At 36.2% G+C, this 19144-nt stretch overlaps 1 protein-coding gene across 1 annotated transcript; it reads right to left on the minus strand.

The window, feature by feature from the left end:
* Positions 1-6498: 6498 nt before the first annotated feature.
* Positions 6499-10392, minus strand: LOC110564183 (olfactory receptor 4F21-like). The gene is made up of 2 exons (XM_021661512.1): positions 9530-10392; positions 6499-6571 (listed from the first exon to the last, which is right to left on the minus strand). The coding sequence occupies exons 1-2, from the start codon at positions 10390-10392 to the stop codon at positions 6499-6501; spliced, it is 936 nt and encodes a 311-aa protein (XP_021517187.1).
* Positions 10393-19144: the final 8752 nt, after the last annotated feature.

A 19144-nucleotide genomic window follows, 5' to 3' on the forward strand; every position in this document is an offset into this window, starting at 1 on the left:
TTCCTGCCTTAAAAACTGCAGTTTCTGCTTTGTGCCTGTGGTACCCGTACCCAGGAAAAGGAAATCATGAAATTTGCAGGCAAGTGGTGGGAACTGGAAAAGGTCATTCTAAGTGAGGTATCCCAGAAGCAAAAAGACACACAGGGTATAAATCACTCATAAGTGGATAATAAATATATAATATAGGATAAACATACTAAAATCTGTACACCTAAAGAAACTAATCAAGAAGGAGGACTCTGACTAAGATGCTCAGTCCCCATCCAGGAAAAAAAAAAAGTCAAAGGCTTGCTAATTCAAATCTCAAGAAACCCCAAAAGCCAGGGAGCTAAAGCCCAAGAGATAGAAGAGCTAAAGCTCCTTTTACTTTACACTATACATGCTGTCTTAAATATTCAACACAAAGTCCCTTCTACTCTTTAATCTTTGTCAGCTGGTTTCTTACTCTACCTCTTCAACTATGGTTAAGTTTATTAGATCCTGTGTGTGATAGGGCTGGCATAATCGCCTGTTTACAATAAACAGAAAGTTCTTGGATTAAAAGTGTGTTATATGGCTCAACCACATAAAAGAAGAAATAGGGTTTCACAGTTCACTATTTTGGGGTTCACAATGGCCCAATGTTTAGCCATAGGAGAACATCTATCTCATCCCCTCCAATTCAAAATAAATTAAAAAAAAAAAGCCACAATATGGTGTAAAGCAGTTGCTGGTGGGCTGCTTATATAAGCCAAAGACAATAAGAATACATGGTTACCTGCATGCATTACTTGATCCTAAGCCAGTCAAAACTCCAAGATTTTATTTTGACTGGAATGGATTCAGGATGTGGGGAGGGATGAGAATACATGGATCAGGTGGGAAGTATAGGAGACCTGGAATTGCTGGAGGGAATGAAGGAAGATACAGCTAAAATCTTATGGCATTTGAGGGTAGTATGAAAACATGGTGCTGTGGAAAGTAACAATAAAATGACTCTTCTATACTCACAGATTGGTTCCCCTTTCAGCCATCACCAGGGAAGCTTTCTTCTGCAGCAGAAAATGGTGATTATCTCTTTTATACTTTATATGTCATCGATTGATTGTGGGAATAAACACTTTTAGTATGCCCATGAACAGTTTGGATTTCTTTATTTTGTCCCTAGGATTTATTCAATCATTATATTCACTTAATTTTTTTTTAGTTAATTTTATTTTTTTCTTATCAGTTACATTTTATTAACTCTGTATCTCAGCCGTGTCCTGATCCCTCATTCCCTCCCAGTCCCTCCCTCCTTCCCTCATCTCCATCGTGCCCCTTTCCAGGTCCACTGATAGGGGGGACCTCCTCCCCATTCATCTGATCCTTTTTATCAGGTATCTTCAGAACTGGCTGCAAAGCCCTCCTCTGTGGCCTAACAGGACTGCTCCTCCCTTTGGGGTGGGGAGGCCAAAGAGCCAGTCATTGAGTTCCTGTTAGAAATAGTCCTTGTTCCCCTCACTTTGGGAAACCAATTGGTTACTGAGCTACCACAGGCTACATCTGAATGGAGGTTCTAGGTTATATCCTTTCATGGTCCTTGGTTGAATGTCAGTCTCAGAAAAGACCCTGTGCCCAGATATATTTGGTCCTTGTGGAGCTCCTATCCGTTCCGTATCAGACTAACTTCCCTTCTTTCTTATGATTCCCTGTACTCTGCCAAAGGTTTGGTCATGAGTCTTTGCTTTGAAAACACTGCTAGTTAGAGTCTTTCAGATGCGCTCAGTAGACTCCTGTCATACGTTCAATGCACATCCCATCTGTCTTTCTAAATGAGGATTGATCATCTTACCCCATGTCTGCTCTCTTGATTATCTTTTTTAGGTGTATAGATTTCATTATGTTTATCATATCTTATAGGTCTATATAAGTGAGTATATACCGTGTTTTTCTTTTTCCTTCTGGGATATTTCACTCAGAATGATCTTTTCTAGACCCCACCATTTGCCTGCAAATTTCATGATTTCCTCCTTTTTGATTGCTGAGTAGTATTCTATTGTGTAAAAATACAATTTCTGTACCCATTCCTCCATTGATGGACATCTGGGTTGTTTCCAGGTTCTGGCTATTACAAATAAAGCTGCTATAAACATGGTTGAGCAAGTATCCCTTTTGTGTACTTGAGCAAACTTTGGTATATACCTAGCAGTGGTATAGCTGGGTCTTGAGGAAGCACTATTCCTAATTGTCTGAGAAAGCGCCAGATAGATTTCCAGAGTGGTTGTACCAGTTTACATTCCCACCAGCAGTGGAGGAGGGTTCCCCTTTTTACACAACCTCTCCAGCATGTGTTGTCATTTGAGTTTTTCATCTTGGCCATTGTGATGGGTGTAAGGTGATATCTCAGGGTCATTTTGATTTGCATTTCCCTGCTGGCTAATGAGGGTGAGCATTTCTTTAAGTGCTTCTCTACCATTCCATATTCCTCTGTCAAGAATTCTCTGTTTAGCTCTGTTCCCCATTTTTTGAGTGGGTTACTTGGTTTGCTGTTTTTCAGCTTCTTTACTTCTTTATATATACTGGATATTAGTCCTCTGTCAGATAAAGGGTTGGTGAAGATTCTTTTCCAATCTGTAGGCAGTCATTTTGTTTTGATGACGGTGTCCTTTGCTTTACAGAAGCTTTTCGTTTTCATGAGGTCCCATTTATTGATTGTTGATCTTAGAGCCTGTGCTGTTGGTGTTCTGTTCAGGAAGTTGTCTCCTGTGCCAATGAGTTCTAGGCTGTCCCCCACATTTTATTCTAACAGATTTAGAGTATCTGATTTTATGCTGAGGTCTTTGATCCACTTGGACTTTAGTTTTGTGCAGGGTGATAAATATAGATCTATTTTCATTTTTCTCCATGTGGACATCCAGTTGGACCAGCACCATTTGTTGAAGATGCTATCTTTTTTCCATTGAATGGTTTTGGCTTCTTTGTCAAAAATCGAGTATTCATAGGTGTGTGGGTTTATTTCTGGGTCTTCTATGCGGTTCCATTGATCCTCCTTTCTGTTTTTATGCCAATACCATGCAGTTTTTATTTCTATTGCTCTGTAGTACAACTTGAGATCGGGGATGGAGATACCTCCAGATGATCTGTTGTTGTACAGGATTGTTTTGGAGATTCTGGGTTTTTTGTTTCTCCATATGAAGCTGAGAATCTTTTTTTCAAGGTCTGTAAAGAATTGAGTTGGTATTTTGATGGGAATTGCATTGAATCTGTAGATTGCTTTTGGCAGGATGGCCATTTTCACAATGTTAATCCTACCAATCCACGAGCACGGGAGATCTTTCCATCTTCTGATATCTTCTCCAATTTCTTTCTTCAGAGACTTGAAGTTTTTTTCAAACAGGTCATTCATTCAGTTGCTTGGTTAGTGTCACCCCAAGGTACTTTATGTTATTAGTGGCTATTGTGAAGGGTGTTGTTTCCCTAATTTCTTTCTTCGCCCTTTTGTCTTTGATATACAGGAGGGCTTCTGATTTTTTTTGAGTTGATTTTGTATCCTGCCACTTTGCTGAAGGTGTTTATCAGCCGGAGGGGTTCTCTGGTTGAATTTTTGGGGTCGCTCATATATACTATCATATCATCTACGAATAGTGACACTTTGACCTCTTCCTTTCTGATTTGTATCCCCTTGATTTCCTTTAGTTGTCTTATTGCTCTGGCTAGGACTTCAAGTACTATGTTGAAGAGGTATGGAGAGAGTGGGCAGCCTTGTCTTGTCCCTGATTTCAGTGGGATTGATTTAAGTTTCTCTCCATTGAGTTTGATGTTGGCTATAGGCTTTCTGTATATTGCCTTTACTATGTTTAGATATGTACCTTGTATCCCTGATCTCTCCAAACTTTAAACATGAATGGGTGTTGGACTTTGTCAAATGCTTTTTCAGCATCTAAGGAGATGATCATGTGGTTTTTCTCTTTCAGTTTGTTTATGTTGTGGATTACATTGATGGATTTCCGTATATTGAACCACCCTTGCATGCCTGGGATGAAGCCTACTTGGTCGTGGTGGATGATATCTTTGATGTGTTCTTGGATTCGTTGAAAGCAGTGCTCAGGGAAAAATTTATATCACTAAGTGCCTGCAAGAAGAAATTCGTAACATCACATACAAACAACTTAATGGCCCAACTGAAAACCCTAGAAAAAAAAAAAAAAAGAAGCAGATACACCCAAGAGGAGCAGACAGCCGGAAATAATCAAACTCAGAGCTGAAATCAATCAATTAGAAACAAATAAAACTATTCCAAGGATCAATGAAACAAAAAGCTGGTTCTTTGAGAAAATCAACAAGATAGACAAACCCTTAGCCAAACTAACTAAAAAGCAGAGAGAATCTATCCAAATCAACAAAATCAGAGATGAAAAGGGTAACATAACTACAGACACTGAGGAAATTCAAACAATCATTAGGTCATACTACAAAAGCCTATATGCCATAAAATTTGAAAACCTAAATGTAATGGACAATTTTCTTGATAGATTCCATCTTCCAACATGAAGTCAAGATCAGGTAGAAAGGCTGAATAGCCCTATATCCCCTAAGAAAATTGAAGCAGTCATTCACAGTCTCCCCTCCAAAAAAAGCCCTGGGCCAGATGGTTTCAGCGCCGAATTCTACCAGAACTTCAAAGAAGTGCTAACACCAATTCTCCTCAAACTATTCCACAAAATAGAAACAGAAGGTACATTACCAAACTCATTCTATGAAGTGACAGTCACCTTGATACCTAAACCACACAAAAGAGAACTTCAGACCTATCTCTCTTATGAACATTGATGCAAAAATACTCAATAACATACTTGCAAACCGAATCCATTCACTTAATTTTTAATGGATGTAAATAATACATGCCTAGTTAGGGGTGACAGCATTTTCCATTAGGCTACTATATTTTTCCAGTTCTGTGCATTGATTCTATATACCAGCTTAGAGGGAAGCAAGGCCACTCTTACCATGATATTGTGAACATCAGCTAAGAATTCAGATTTTTTAATAAAAGGAAAGAAAGTGTGCTCCTAACCCATAGTTGCTCCGTGTTTGTTTTGGTCTCTGGTTTGTGCTGCAGAATTATACAGTTCTATAAAACATGCCATCAGTAGGCATGGGTGGTGATTTCTTTGAATGCAAATGGATAGCAAGAGTTCAACCCTGCTTATATTACCCCGAGTAAACTCTCTCATCCACCACGTTAAACTTCAAATCAAATTTAGTATTTGAACAACATTCCAATTTGGAGACAAGAATTTCCTTGATGTTTCCCTTAAAATTTTATGCAACACATAAAAAATCAGAAACTATATTCATGGGTTAACATATAAACTTTAGTAAATGTATATTTATATCAAACATGTTTCTCTTTTCAAATATTTATGATTTATTTTTGGTAAATTGTTCATGGTCTTTGCATCTGGATTTCTGAAATATAAAGTACATACAATTTTTCTCTAGAGCCCCTGTGTGAAAAAGCAAAATGAAACTTATTATTCTGTTCAAATGTGACTTTGTTATCTCCTTCAAACAACATTCACCTCAGCCTTTAGTCGCCACCATTTTGCCTTCAGTTTCTCTGAGATCAACTATAAAATGTTTCACATATGCATCAAATTATGTGAGACTTGTTTCCCTATAGTTGATATATTCTACATACAGTCTCCAGTTTTATTTACCCTTACACAAATGAAAGTTTGTTGTTACTTTTATGACTTAGTAATGTTCCATTTTTTTCATATGATCACATTTTATGTATTCACTCTTTGCTTGATAGATACTTAGGGTTGTAAGTTTCTTAGCTATTGTGAATAGAAATGCAAGAAGTGTGTGTAGTTATATTGATCACACACACAGCAAATGACAGATCTCTGAATTATCATTTGGTCACCTTGTTTAAAAACCACTGAGCAATCTCCATAACGTTTTCCCATTAATGGTAGAATTCCATTCTCCTTACTGCCTTGTGCTTGAAACCCAGTAATGTATATTACCATAATGATATTTCGCTTCCTGTTCTCATCTCTGTTTTATTATTTAAGCCTCTAAAACTCAGTTTCTAAGCAAATTACTTGTAATCAGATTGTGTGTTGGGTTTTCATTGGAGGGGCTTTGAGATAAGTAACTAAGCTACTACTTCTGCGTATCTAACTGTTGGGTGTTTCATTTGCCAAAATAAGTGAAAAGGTAAGTCACATGGGAAACAGAAGAAATGTCATCATGGTATTTCTTATGTCAAAATGACTATGATATAAAGGATACAATATAATTCTTGAACAGTGCCACTATCTTCTATAATATCTCACACTGTGATAAGTTTCCCGTTTCCCACAGTTGTAAAAATCTGTTAGTAAGCAGTCTGCAAACATAACATATTTTTTTCAGTGAGGTAGGTTTAAAGTTGAGTTTGGCCTGGACAACATTTACTAAAGATGTCCAGTGAGTAGGAAAATACACTTTTCTATAGTCATAACCAAATTCTGATGACAGATCTGGTCAGAAAATTCTGATGAAACATCTCTGCTTGCTAAGCTTTCTTATGGCTTCCTTTATATCTTTGTTCCTTAATGTGTAGGTGACAGAATACAGGGCAGGGGTGACAGCAAAGTCAGCAATAAACAGGTATTTGTCAATTGATGAAGTGGGGAAAGGCCACATAGAGAAACATACACGGTGTAAAAAAAAGAACCACCACAGTGATGTGAGCTGACAGAGTGGCAAGTGCCTTTGACAAGTCCCATGAAGATCCTTTCTAGACTGTAACCAAAATGAACATATAGGAGAGGAGAAGCAGGATGAAACAGATCCGAGTCATGCAACTGTGGAAAGAAATTACTTTTTTCCCTTTCAAAAAATCTGAGATCTCCAGATCTTTACCAACTGAAAGGATTATTCCATGGTACAGCTTGTGAATAATATCTCAATGAATATGAAATTGCAAATCTGTTAATGCATGTTTCATTTTTTAAAGTCTATTTAACAGATAACTTACTTTTCAGTCATATAATAATTTTAGGTTTTGTTTGTCCATATCTATGCTATGCATGTTGTAAGTATGGCTTCATATGTATAGCCACAGGTGTGTGTGTGTAAGTGCACATTTTTGTGTGAGTACCACTATGTAGGCATAAATTTGACATGGTATGTTTTTTAATCACTTTCTCTCTTAGACCTTAAGTCAGGTCTCTCGCTGAACCTTGATCTTACCATTTTGGGGAGTCTGACTAGACTGCTTGCTCTGGGGATTCACTGTCTCTGTTTCCTTCATGCTGTGCCCCTCCTGAATCTTATGTGGATTTGAGAATCTGGTCTTCACTCACATGTAGCAAGCACTTTCTGTTTTGTCATTTTCCCAGTACTAGTAGTTCTTATTGTAATGTTGGAGAAACTTCCATATTATTTTCTACATTCGTTCTTACAAGTTTGTATTCCTATCAGCAAGTTAGGAAATGATTTCTCCATAGTTTTGCCATAAATGATATTTATCAGTTTTGGTAATAAATATCTGAAAAGATATAAGGGGTTATGCCATCACAGCTTTGGTTTGGATTTTCACAGTCACATCATATGCTCCTTTTTTTAATTAAATTTTTATTTTTGATATTAATTACAGTTTGTTCACTTTGTATCCAAGCTGTAGACCCCTCCCTCCCAAACCGTCCTTGCTTCCTCATCTCCTCCCATGCCCTTCTCCACTGAGAGGGGAGGAGGGACCTCCCTTTCTTTCTGATGCTAGCCTATCAGGTCTCATCAGGACTGGCTTCATTATCTTCCTCTGTGGCCTGGTAAGGCTGCTCCCCATCAGGGGAGGTGATCAAAGAGCCAGCCACTGAGTTCATGTCAGAGACAGTCTCTGCACCCATTACTTGGGAACCCAATTGGACACTGAACTGCCACGGGCTACATCTCTGCAGGGGTTCTAGGTTATCTCCATGTATGGTCCTTGGTTGGATGACAGTCTCAGAAAAGATCCCTGGGCCCAGATTTTTTCTTAACCATAGTATCATCTCTGAAGCCCATAGCCTTATAGAGTCTTCAACACAGGCATGTTTCCTTATTTTATTTTTTTCCTGTTGGGAGTTTAGTTCAGAACAGCAATGTTTCAATCATAGCCATGCTGGCAGATGGTATGTTTGAAAACTAAAAATGATGAAATATAGCCCGAGATATTGGCAATTACAGGCTGTAGGCACAGAGCATAGATCACATATTAAAGACGACTGATGTTTAGTGGTTCAGACTGCCTCTTTCCATCTCCCTCTTCAGAAATCTTATGACTCCTCCTTGAATTTTTCTGTTTATTTGTTTTCTCCTATTTGATTTTCATATTTTATTTTATATTATTTTGTTTGTTTTCTAATGAGAAACAGAAAGGGAGTAGATCTGGATGGAAGGGGAGGTGGAGAGGAACTGGGAGGAGTAGAAGGAAGAGAAAATATAATCAGAAAATATTGTATAAAAAAACTATTTCAATAATAGTTAAATAAAAAAATGAATGCCCTGCATAATACCCATTAAGATGAAAACCCCTTCCTGAAGCTCCTGCTATATTGTCTGTGGTGTTGACAGCATTTTTATCCTTTTAATTATGAAGATCCATATCAGTGCCTTTTTCTCAATTATGCCTTCCTTTCCCTTGTATATGCTTGTATTCTGTGGATCATAGTATTTGTTTATATATCTAGAAGACTTTATTTGGGCCTGTATCTAGAACTTTAACTTCAAGCTCAGATGCTAATTCACGACCTAGTAAAAGTCAGATGATTTGCATTTATATGGGATCTAACTCTGGTACTTAGAATACTATGCTGGACATCTATTTGCTGTCGAGTGCTTATGAATTAAAGACCACCATCAGTTGATAGTTTCTAGGGACTCATACAAAGTAGAGAATTGGAGGTTTTGCAGATAATAGACTTCTCCAAGCCCATGATTAAAATGGAAAAACTTAACTTGTAGTTCTTTAAGTTAGAGAGGCTTTAGATGACGGCTTTCAGTTTACTTGCTTATCTTACTTTAGTGTAGTTATATCACATCTGCTTGACTGCTTTTCTACATACTCTAAGTACACACAGAAAGTTTTCTAGGAGACAGATTGGACATGGCAGGAAAATAATGTGAGTGTTCAAAATGAGAAACCATTCAGTACACCTTATTTTACAATTAAAATGATTTGATTTTACAGTATCTATATATTCATCATTAGGCATAGCCAGGAGAAACTGTTGATGAGTCACTTCCAAATGATGACTCTGAAGCTTCCTCTGAATAAGATATTCACATATTGCTATATTCTAACTCCTCAGGGGAACAGAATTAATAGTTTGTGGGAATTGATAAAGGTTGTAAGGTAGTTGACATGTGCAATTGGCAAAATGAAGTAGCATGTGGCTTAGTGGAACCTTCCAATAGACAGTTAGATTTACACTTTCAGAGATCCAACACATGATGAAGTTAGCAAAATCGGCCAGAATTACCCCATTTGCATAATCTTAGAATTGCTATCCTTATATCTTTGTTCCTTAATGTATAGATGACAGGATTCAGGGCAGGTGTGATAGCAAAGTCAGCGATAAACAGGTATTTGTCAACTGATGAACTTGGGAAAGGCCACACATAGAGAAACATGCATGGAGTGAAAAAAAGAACCACCACAGTGATGTGAGCTGACAGAGTGACAAGTGCCTTTGACAAGTCCCCTGAAGACTTTTTCCAGACTGTGACCAAAATGAACACATAGGAGAGGAGAAGCAGGAAGAAAGTCCCCATAGTCATGAAGCCACTGTTGGCAGCAACAACAAACTCAAACTTGTCTCCATCTGTGCATGCGAGTTGTATGATTCGAGGGAAGTCACAGTAAAAGCTGTCTACTTTGTTGGGACCACAAAAAGGCAGGTTTATGACAAAAGAGAACTGTGAGAGGGCATGGACCACTCCAGTGACCCAGCCAGCAACCACAAATGAAATGCATATTCTAGGGTTCATGATGCTCAAGTAGCGGAGAGGCTTACAGATGGCTGTGTACCTGTCAAATGCCATGGCTATGAGCAGCACCATCTCCACTCCTCCCATGATGTGGATGAAACAGATCTGAGCCATGCAACTGTGGAAAGAAATTACTCTTTTGTCTTTCAATAAATCTGAGATCATCTTGGGCACTGTGGTAGAGGAAAGTCCTACATCCAGGAGGGACAGGTTGGCCAGAAGAAAGTACATAGGAGACTGTAAATGGGAGTCAATAATTACCAAAAAGATAATGAAAAGATTTCCCAGGATGATGCCTATGTAGAGCAAAAAGAAGGCAGTTATGAGAAAAACTGTAGTTTTCCAAGAACCGGAAAGTCCCACCAACACAAACTCCAGAACTACAGTGTCATTTAGCTTATCCATTGACTGGAACTGGGTAGAATTTCAATACACCTGTAGATAGAAATTGACAAAGTTGTCATCAGTGGTGGTAGAGAGTATATCTATTGATTACAATTCTTTATTCTGTTGGCTGCATTTATTAGAGTCACTGATTCATGAATGAGAATTGGAGAGATACAGTAATCAGGAGAGCACACAGGAAGAGATGGGAACTGGCATTATAGAGCAGCCTATTTCTTAAGTTGCAGTATGCGTGTTGATGAGGCAAGAGAATCGCGGGTTCAAGACTCCTGAGCTACAAATTGGCTTCATATAATTATATCAAATTATTGAATATGCAGAGAAAAGAAAATTGCTAGCATATTAAGTGGATGAAAATGGGCTCCTTTCCTTGTTTTACTAAGGTAAAACAAGGTATTTTGCTTTGTTTTGCTTTGCGTTGACTCTTAAAGACGTCTTCATGCTTCTCATGGCTCCTCTCACTCAGGTGACAATATTTTTGCCATTTTTATATTACTGCTTTTGCAGTAAATTACAAATTGTAGCTGTATTTCTTACTTATTTGTGGACATGATTATTTTCTTGAAAAACTGAACATTTAGTCCAGTGGACCTGTTTTATTTTTGTTCGGACAAGTTATTGAGAAGGTCAGATAAAAAGATTAAGGTCATTCACAACATTTGAACATTCGCTTAGACTAATATAGGCATGGAATGATTTATTTCCTACAAACATACAGTATATTTATTGAAGTAAAATATGATAATAAATGGTAATACTCATATAACTTTTATTAAACAATTATTCTGCAAAGGACTTTATTCAGCACATTATCTCACTTAAATTTTATACAATTCTCAGTGCTGTTTTAATAGATCCATTTACATATGGAGACAATCAGTTTTAGAGGGATAAAATGTCAGATGTAAGACTTGCCTCTATAACTAAAGGATATGGTAATCTATGTTTCTAATTATCACACTCTGTTCTTCAAGGGCAGATCTTTTATGCTATGGATCTTCCTCAAACATATAATCAAATGAATAAATTTTATTCAGTTGTTATTTTCCTTAAACTACTGACATAGTGAATTATTTTCTTTCTTTCTCTCTTTCTTTCTTTTTTCTTTCTTTATTTATTTTTAGGTGCTGGGTGTGGTAGCACTTGGGAGTGGGCAACGGCAAAGGATCATCAATGCAAGGTAAATCTGAAATTGATAGTGAGTTTGAGGTCAGCATTGGCTTCAGGGATCCTTGTATCAAAATGCAAAGCAAGTGAAAAAGCACATAAATAAGTGAGCCTCTGGAATGCTGTGGACTGAGTAATCCCCTTTCTCCAACTTTTCTTTTGGAGGGATTTGCCAACTTTATTCATTCTCCTGGGATACTTTACTTTCTTTTATTGTTTTTAGAGAAAATAATTATAACTCTTAATATTCTATGTAATAATCATATTAATCTTAATTGTCTTTGCATTATTACAGAATTTCGTGCTCTCATTCATAGTCGTATTTTCATAGTCATATTTCTATATGCTCCTATCTTTGCCTTTCTGACACCTGTCAGCTTTGTGCCTTTTCATTTTTCATTAGCAGAAATTCTATTTCTTCAGAATATGAGTACAAGGATGTTAATTTTAAATGAACTAAACTTTATTTTATATCAGAACCAGACTTTTACTAAACTGTTGCTATGCATTTCATATATTTGTTTTGAAATGGTTCTTTTTTTTTTTGGTCATTTGTTTATTTATTAAATCACTTTACAGCCTGAACACAATCCCCTCCTCCTCTCATCCCAGTCCTGCTTTCATGTCCTCCTAACCCTCTCCTTCTTCTCAGAGAATGGGAGGGTCCCAAGGGGTACCAACTCACCCTGACACCTCAAGTCACAGCAAGACATCAATTCTTTTCTCTAGATTACCATTGCTAATTTTTGTTTCCATTTCTCAAGTCTCTTTATCTAGTTCACAGTGAGTGATACTGTTGTCTCCTTTCTTTCTTATGTTTAACTCAATCTACAGGATGTTTGTGAGGCTGTCTATCTGAAGAACAGACTGTCAATGTAATTTTCTAACTTAGTTCTTGTGTATATTTTTAAAGAAACTTTTTAAAGCTCTGCAGCATATTGTATAAAAGTTCAATAAAACAGCAGAATATTTCAGATGATTTTAACACAGTTCTTAGAGGAAATGAGTATAGCACATGAATTACTAATTTTAAACTGATTAATAGATTTATAAAAATAACAAAAAGGAATCATTTATTCAACATGATTTGGATGGAATTTTTAAGTTGTCAACTTCTGATTATAAATCAAATATTGAAGCTAAAAGAGAAAAAAAAAAGAAGCCTGCTAGACCTATATACTAACAGTATGTTATGAAATAGACAAGAACCTAATTCAGGAAATGCTAACTGCATAAACAAAAAAAAAAAAAACAATCAGTAAAAAACTGCTAAATTATTACAACTGCCTCCACAATAAAAATAAAAAAGAACTATTATATGCAAGAAGAGAATTTAAAGAGATGTAAGTCATAATATTTTGTATTATACAGGAAAAGACTTAAAAAGAGCATAGGCAGCATATACATTCTATTAAAATATTTTCTGATACATTTGAAACCCTGTTTGAAATGGGAAATCAAAGTATAATAATGGAATAAAGCAAGTTCATGCTTATGAAACTATTAGTTCCCAGAGGACTAATCAATGGATGAACTGTGTGCATCCATTCCTGAATTCCTGAAATGTGGTGCATATGTGATGGACGAACACAAAGCAAAAAAACAGGAAATTTGGAGAAAAAAAGGAGTGGTAGGACAGAAAACAGAATACTACTGTGCAATGTTTGAGAACGTGACGTGCAGATTTGTTCTATTTAGTTGTGATCATTCTATCAAAATATAAAGAAATAGATACAAATTGGTTAGTTTTCAAAAAACACATTTTAAATCACATACAAATCTGAAAACTTAATTTGTGATTAGTCCCTTTACCCACTAAACCATAAGGCCAGATTTTGGTGATTAGTATTAACTAACTATTTGTGTTTATTCTTATCACATGAGTTGTTCTATCCTAAATATTTTTCAAATTAAAAATGTGTTCATGTTAAATAAAAAGGTTTATATATATGAAATTTATATACACACACATATATATATATAATTACCAATATTTATTACAATATACTATTATGGCATAAGTACTAGATGAGTTTTATTAAACATAAAAATTCAGTAATATAAACTATCTTATAGCTTTTCAGATCAGAAAGAATAATTGAATTGATATTATATAGTCAAGATACAGACATTGTTTTTATTTTTATGATATTATTCTTTAGAGAGAGAGAGCAGAAAGTAGAGTCTATATAATACACATACTACCTTAAAAGAGTACTGCTTTGAAGAATGTTTGAATTTCTCTCAACTAGGTTTCAGCTGTGAATAAAAAAAAAAAAAGTGATAAATGAACTTAAATGAGCTGAAGTTAAAACATAAATATGAAAAAACAATGTACGTCTTGAAGAACAAAAACACAGAATTAGGTGTGGGTGGTATGATCGGAAACTAGAAGGTTAGAGAATGGTGCTCTACCTACTCACATAGGCATAGACCCTGCCCTCAGAATCTCCAAGGAATGAGGAACACAGGAAGATTTATTCTTTTTCTAATTTGTCACTCACCATTACAGCTGATGTCACACAGACACTTACCAGCAGGAATACAGCCAATTAAGATAACTGGGAATAAATTTCAATACTTAACATCATTATTGGTTTTCTATAGCAACAATGACTCTCATATATACTGTATTCCTAAGAGAATTGGTTATTGGCAAATTAACAGTTCTATTTGATGAGGAGTCACTATGTGACTATGATAATATTTTCTTAACTTTGAGATTTGGAGTACATTGTACTATTGGAATTATTAAAATCATTTAAAATATCTGTTTGGTATCTATTAATTTATATTCATGTCCAATATTAAGAAAACTATATAGAAATAAATAGAAGACAAGTAATATGTTGTACTCTTAGCTGTTCATTTAATATGTACACATATGTGGGTTTTCACAATCCTTCCAAATTTTATCTAGGCTTCTTTGGTGGTTTGCTTTGACTCCCATCATAGGAAAAGGTATTAACTGTAATCCTTTAATGAAACATGGTCCATTCCTGTATGAGCAGACAATAGAAACTCTAAATTTAAAGTGAATTTGTTTCCTTAGAAACATTGGTTTTCAGTGTATCATATCCCTTTGGCTCAAAGAACAAAACTTTTTTCCTGACAAGTATATTGATTGGCTCTCTCTTCTTTTAATTTTAAATTTTTTATATTAATTACAGTTTATTCACTCTGTATCCTAGCTGTAGCCCCCTCCCACATTCTCTTCTAATGACACCCTCCCTCTCTCACCTCCTCCCATGCCCCTCTCCAAGTCCACTGAGAGAGGAATTCCTCCTCCCCTTCCATCTGACCTAACCTATCAGGTCTCATCAGGACTGGCTGCTTTGTCTTCCTCTTTGGCCTGCTAAGGCTGCTCCCCCATCAGGGGATAAGTATAAGTATCCACTTATAAGTGGATACTAGACCTATAAGATAGGATAAACATACTAAAATCTGTAAACCTAAAGAAGCTAAACAAAAAGGAGTTCCCGGGGTAAGATGATCAACCCTCACTAAGAAAGACATTGAAAGTAGGAGAAAACAAGAAACAGGACAGTAACCTACCATAGAGGGCCTCTGAAAGACTCTACCTAGCAGGGTATCAAAGCAGATACTGAGACTCATAACCAAACCTTGGGCAGAGTTCAGGGAATCATATGAAAGAAGGGGGAGTTAGTAAGATATGGAAAGGACAGGAATGCCACAAAGACCAAATATATCTGGGCCTAGGGGTCTTTTCTGAGACTGATTCTCCAACCAAGGATCATGCATGGATATAACCTAAACCCCTGCTCAGATGTAGCCCATGCCAGCCTAGCATCCAAAGGGTTACCCTAGTAAGGGGAACAGGGACTGTCTCTGACATGAACTCAGTGATGGGCTCTTTGACCCTCCCCCCTCTCCCCTTCCCCTGCCCCCCGCTGAGGGAAGAGCTGCCTTGCTAGGCAACAGAGAAGGACATTGAGGCCAATCCTGATGAGGCATGATAAATTAGGGTCAGCTGAAAGGGGAGGAGGACCTCCCATATAAATGGACTGAGAGAGGGGCAGGTAGATGAGGGAGGGAGGGTGGGTTTGGGAGGGAACAAGGGAGGTATCTACATCTGGGATACAAAGTAAATAAACTGTAATTAATGTAAAAAAATAAAAATTAAAAAATATGTGTGTGTGAAATTGTGGTCATAAATGTAGTACTTCAAACTAAATCAAAACATAAACACATGATAAAAAAAAGAACTGATACAGAATTAAAGAACTATAGATACAGTGTCAATTTTTAACCAGTTGTTTTATATACATCAATACAAGCCACAACAAATGATGAGAATTCGGACATTATTAAAAGATATAGTCTTACATCAAACTCCCTGATTCTCTGGAAACCATAAAGTTTCACCAACATGACTGCCCAAATGTGAGCTAAACAAGGATGATACCAGTGTACATGGCAACATGGATGGTGAAAAGCACATGGAGACTCAAGCCTCAAGAAAGAACACTGGCAACTGAGGAGAGCTGAAAGTGGGAGAGGTGATCTTTCCAAGGAAGAGCATATCAATGGTTTGTCCAGTGCCAAATAATCAGCCCTGAGAACACACAGATAAGTAACATTATATGCCTGAGAAGGAAGCATTTAGGAATGTATTTGTATATACATATATCCATGCCATAACAATTAATAGAAAAAGAAGCCATGGATTTGAAGAAACATTGAGAGGGTCAGATGGAACAGTTTAGAGGGAGGAAAGGGAAGGAAAATATATAATTATAATATCAGAAATGAGAAAAAAAGAAATGTAAAATGAATATATATATCTCTAAATATTAGTACAAAGCCAGTAGAAAAGAGCTTTTATATCAATAAAATTAAATGAAACTTTATTTTTCAAAGAAATAGGAACTATAGTCCCATAGTTTTGTCATAAGCTTTGTGCATTTTTTTCTTCATAAGTATATTATTTTACTTCTTTCCATGCTTCCAAAAAGTACCACTAAGCATAAATTTATCCACAGTCCTTGTAGTATAAACACTTCCAGTTATTTAATTTTTGTTTCACGTTTTATAATAGTGGCCTCAAATAGGATAATAAATCATCCATGATTAGTGTTTTATATAGATTCTAAATAATATTCTTACAGTGGTTGAAGGGGTGACATTGTCTGAGGTAATTTTACTTTCTGTTTAGCAACTGTCTGGGAATCTAAAGTTTTATTAATGAGTATTTATTGTACACTCAATGAAGTTTTATGTCACATTTTAGTCTATGCATCTGGTGTACTTTAGTCACATTTGCCCTCTATCACCTCACAAGTTTGTACTTTTTGGTTCTCCTGAGCCCCTTTCTTTTTCCTAAGATTAACTTTTTTTTGTTCCTGTCTTTTATTTTCTACTTTAAAGTTTTATTTTATTTTTTTTCTTATTTATTCATTTATTTTTAATTAAAGTTTTATTTGTTTAATATTTTTATTTTCTAATGACAACTACAGACGACATTTAATCCACTTATAGTACTGTTAGTATTTTGACCACAAGTATTGCCACATACAAACCATTCATTACTGTCATTTCAGGAACCATGAAGTAGTAGGTATCTTTTTTACCATAAAAGATCATCCTCACGGAGGAAGCTTTCAGGCCAGTTCCAGCTCAAGGAGCTCTGGACCCATTTCTGTTCTAAGAAATGGATGTTCTTCTGACTTCCATGGGCAGAGCCTTCACACATATACTTTCCCAAACAGAAATAACAGTAATAATATTTTTAAAATATATTCTTTCTTGATGACTAAATGTGTCACTTCATGTATTTATTAGCCATCTATGTCTTCTTAAAAAAATGTGTACTTCGTTCATTTGCCCACTCAGTTTCAGTTTGCTCCCCGCTTTTTCAGTTCTTTACACATTATGGATGGTAAGCCCTTATTAGGCTTATCATTCTGGAGCGATCTAGTCACTCCTTTATTTGTTGCCTTGGTAGAATTTTTTAATTTTGTGCAATGCTATTTGTCAATTCTTTCTACTGTTTCCTGTGACTTTAGAGTGTTATTCAGAAAATAATCACATATGCCATACTTGAAGTGTCCCCATGATCTTTTTCAGTAATTTCAGTAATTTCACTTTTTCAGTAATTTCAAAGGCTGGCCTTGAACTCACAGAGATCCGCCTGCCTCTGCCCTCTGAGTGATTGTATCACAGGCATGTGCCACTGTGCCTGGATTTATAAGTTGATTTCTCAGTAATGAATAGGTCAGCATTATTTTTTGTGCTTGTCACATGCTGTTGTAATGAATCCATGGTGTAATAAAACCAGGTAATGTGAGGTGTCTGGCATTACTTCCAATGATAAAGATTGCTTTAACTGTTTGGACTAATTTGTGCTTTCACATTAATGTTAAGACTATATTTTTCTACTTCTGAAATAATGACATTGATATTTTGAAAGCTGTTATATTGAAAGGTTAGATATTTGGCAAATACACATTTAACTAACTTAGAGGAATTAGAGGCCTGAAAATGCAGGCCTCTAGTTCCAGATCCTTGGGAAGCAGAAGTAGGGAAATTACAAAATCAAAGACAACCTGAGATGCTTAGTAAAGGCCTAGTTCATGTTTTCAATTAAAAAGGAAATGATCAAAGAGCAGGCAACCAGGTTCATACCAGTGACTGCTCCCTCTACCCTTACTAGGGAACCCCAATTGAGACTGAGCTTCCCATGGGCTACATCTGAGCAGGAGGTCTAGGTCCTCCCCATAAATAGTCCTTGGTTGACTCATCAGTCTCTGTAGGCCTTCCTGGGCACAGAGTTTTTGGAGAAAGAGGATCCAGATAGTCCTGAAAGGCTAAGGTTAGATAGAGGGGAGGACTTCCCTTATCAGTGGACTAGGGGAAAAGGGAGAGAAGAGGGAGGGAGGATGGGACTGGTAGGAGATGAGGGAGGGGGGCCACAGCTGGGACACAAAGTGATTAATTGTTAGTAATAATAATAACAGCAATAATAATAATAATAAACCCAAGTATTAAAATAAAAAAATTGGCCAGGAATATATAGCTCAGTGTTGGGAGCTTCCCTAGCATGGGCAAATAGCATTATGATTTGCTTTGTTCGGTATTTTTATTTATAAGTGGATGTAGACTTTACAAATATATACAAAATTTTCTGTGGCAAAGGTGGATTTAGGATTGACATATAATGCCACAGATTACAGGATGGTAGTATTGATATGTAATTTAATGAGACTTTTTAAAATACAATCCAATTAAAGTGAATTTCAGAATTCTGAATATCACTTTAATTGGAAGTGACTGATAAAGTGTAGTAACACAGGGTCATTATTTATACAACAATATCATCATCTTCTAAACTTCAATGAAAAAAATTGCAATATTATGCAGATTTATTGCTTACTGCAAGGGATAAAACCATAACTTTTATAAATCTGAATATATTATTCAAATGGTTATTTTCATAACCATAAACTAACTTCAATTCATAGCTTCCAGAAATGAGGCATAATACAATACAGTTGGAACTAAAAATGTAGATAAAACAGTGTATACACAATAAATTTCTGAGTGTAGAAGATGTCCAAACAGGAAT

The sequence above is a fragment of the Meriones unguiculatus genome, chromosome 18 (assembly GCF_030254825.1).
Source record: "Meriones unguiculatus strain TT.TT164.6M chromosome 18, Bangor_MerUng_6.1, whole genome shotgun sequence".
NCBI lineage: Eukaryota > Metazoa > Chordata > Mammalia > Rodentia > Muridae > Meriones > Meriones unguiculatus.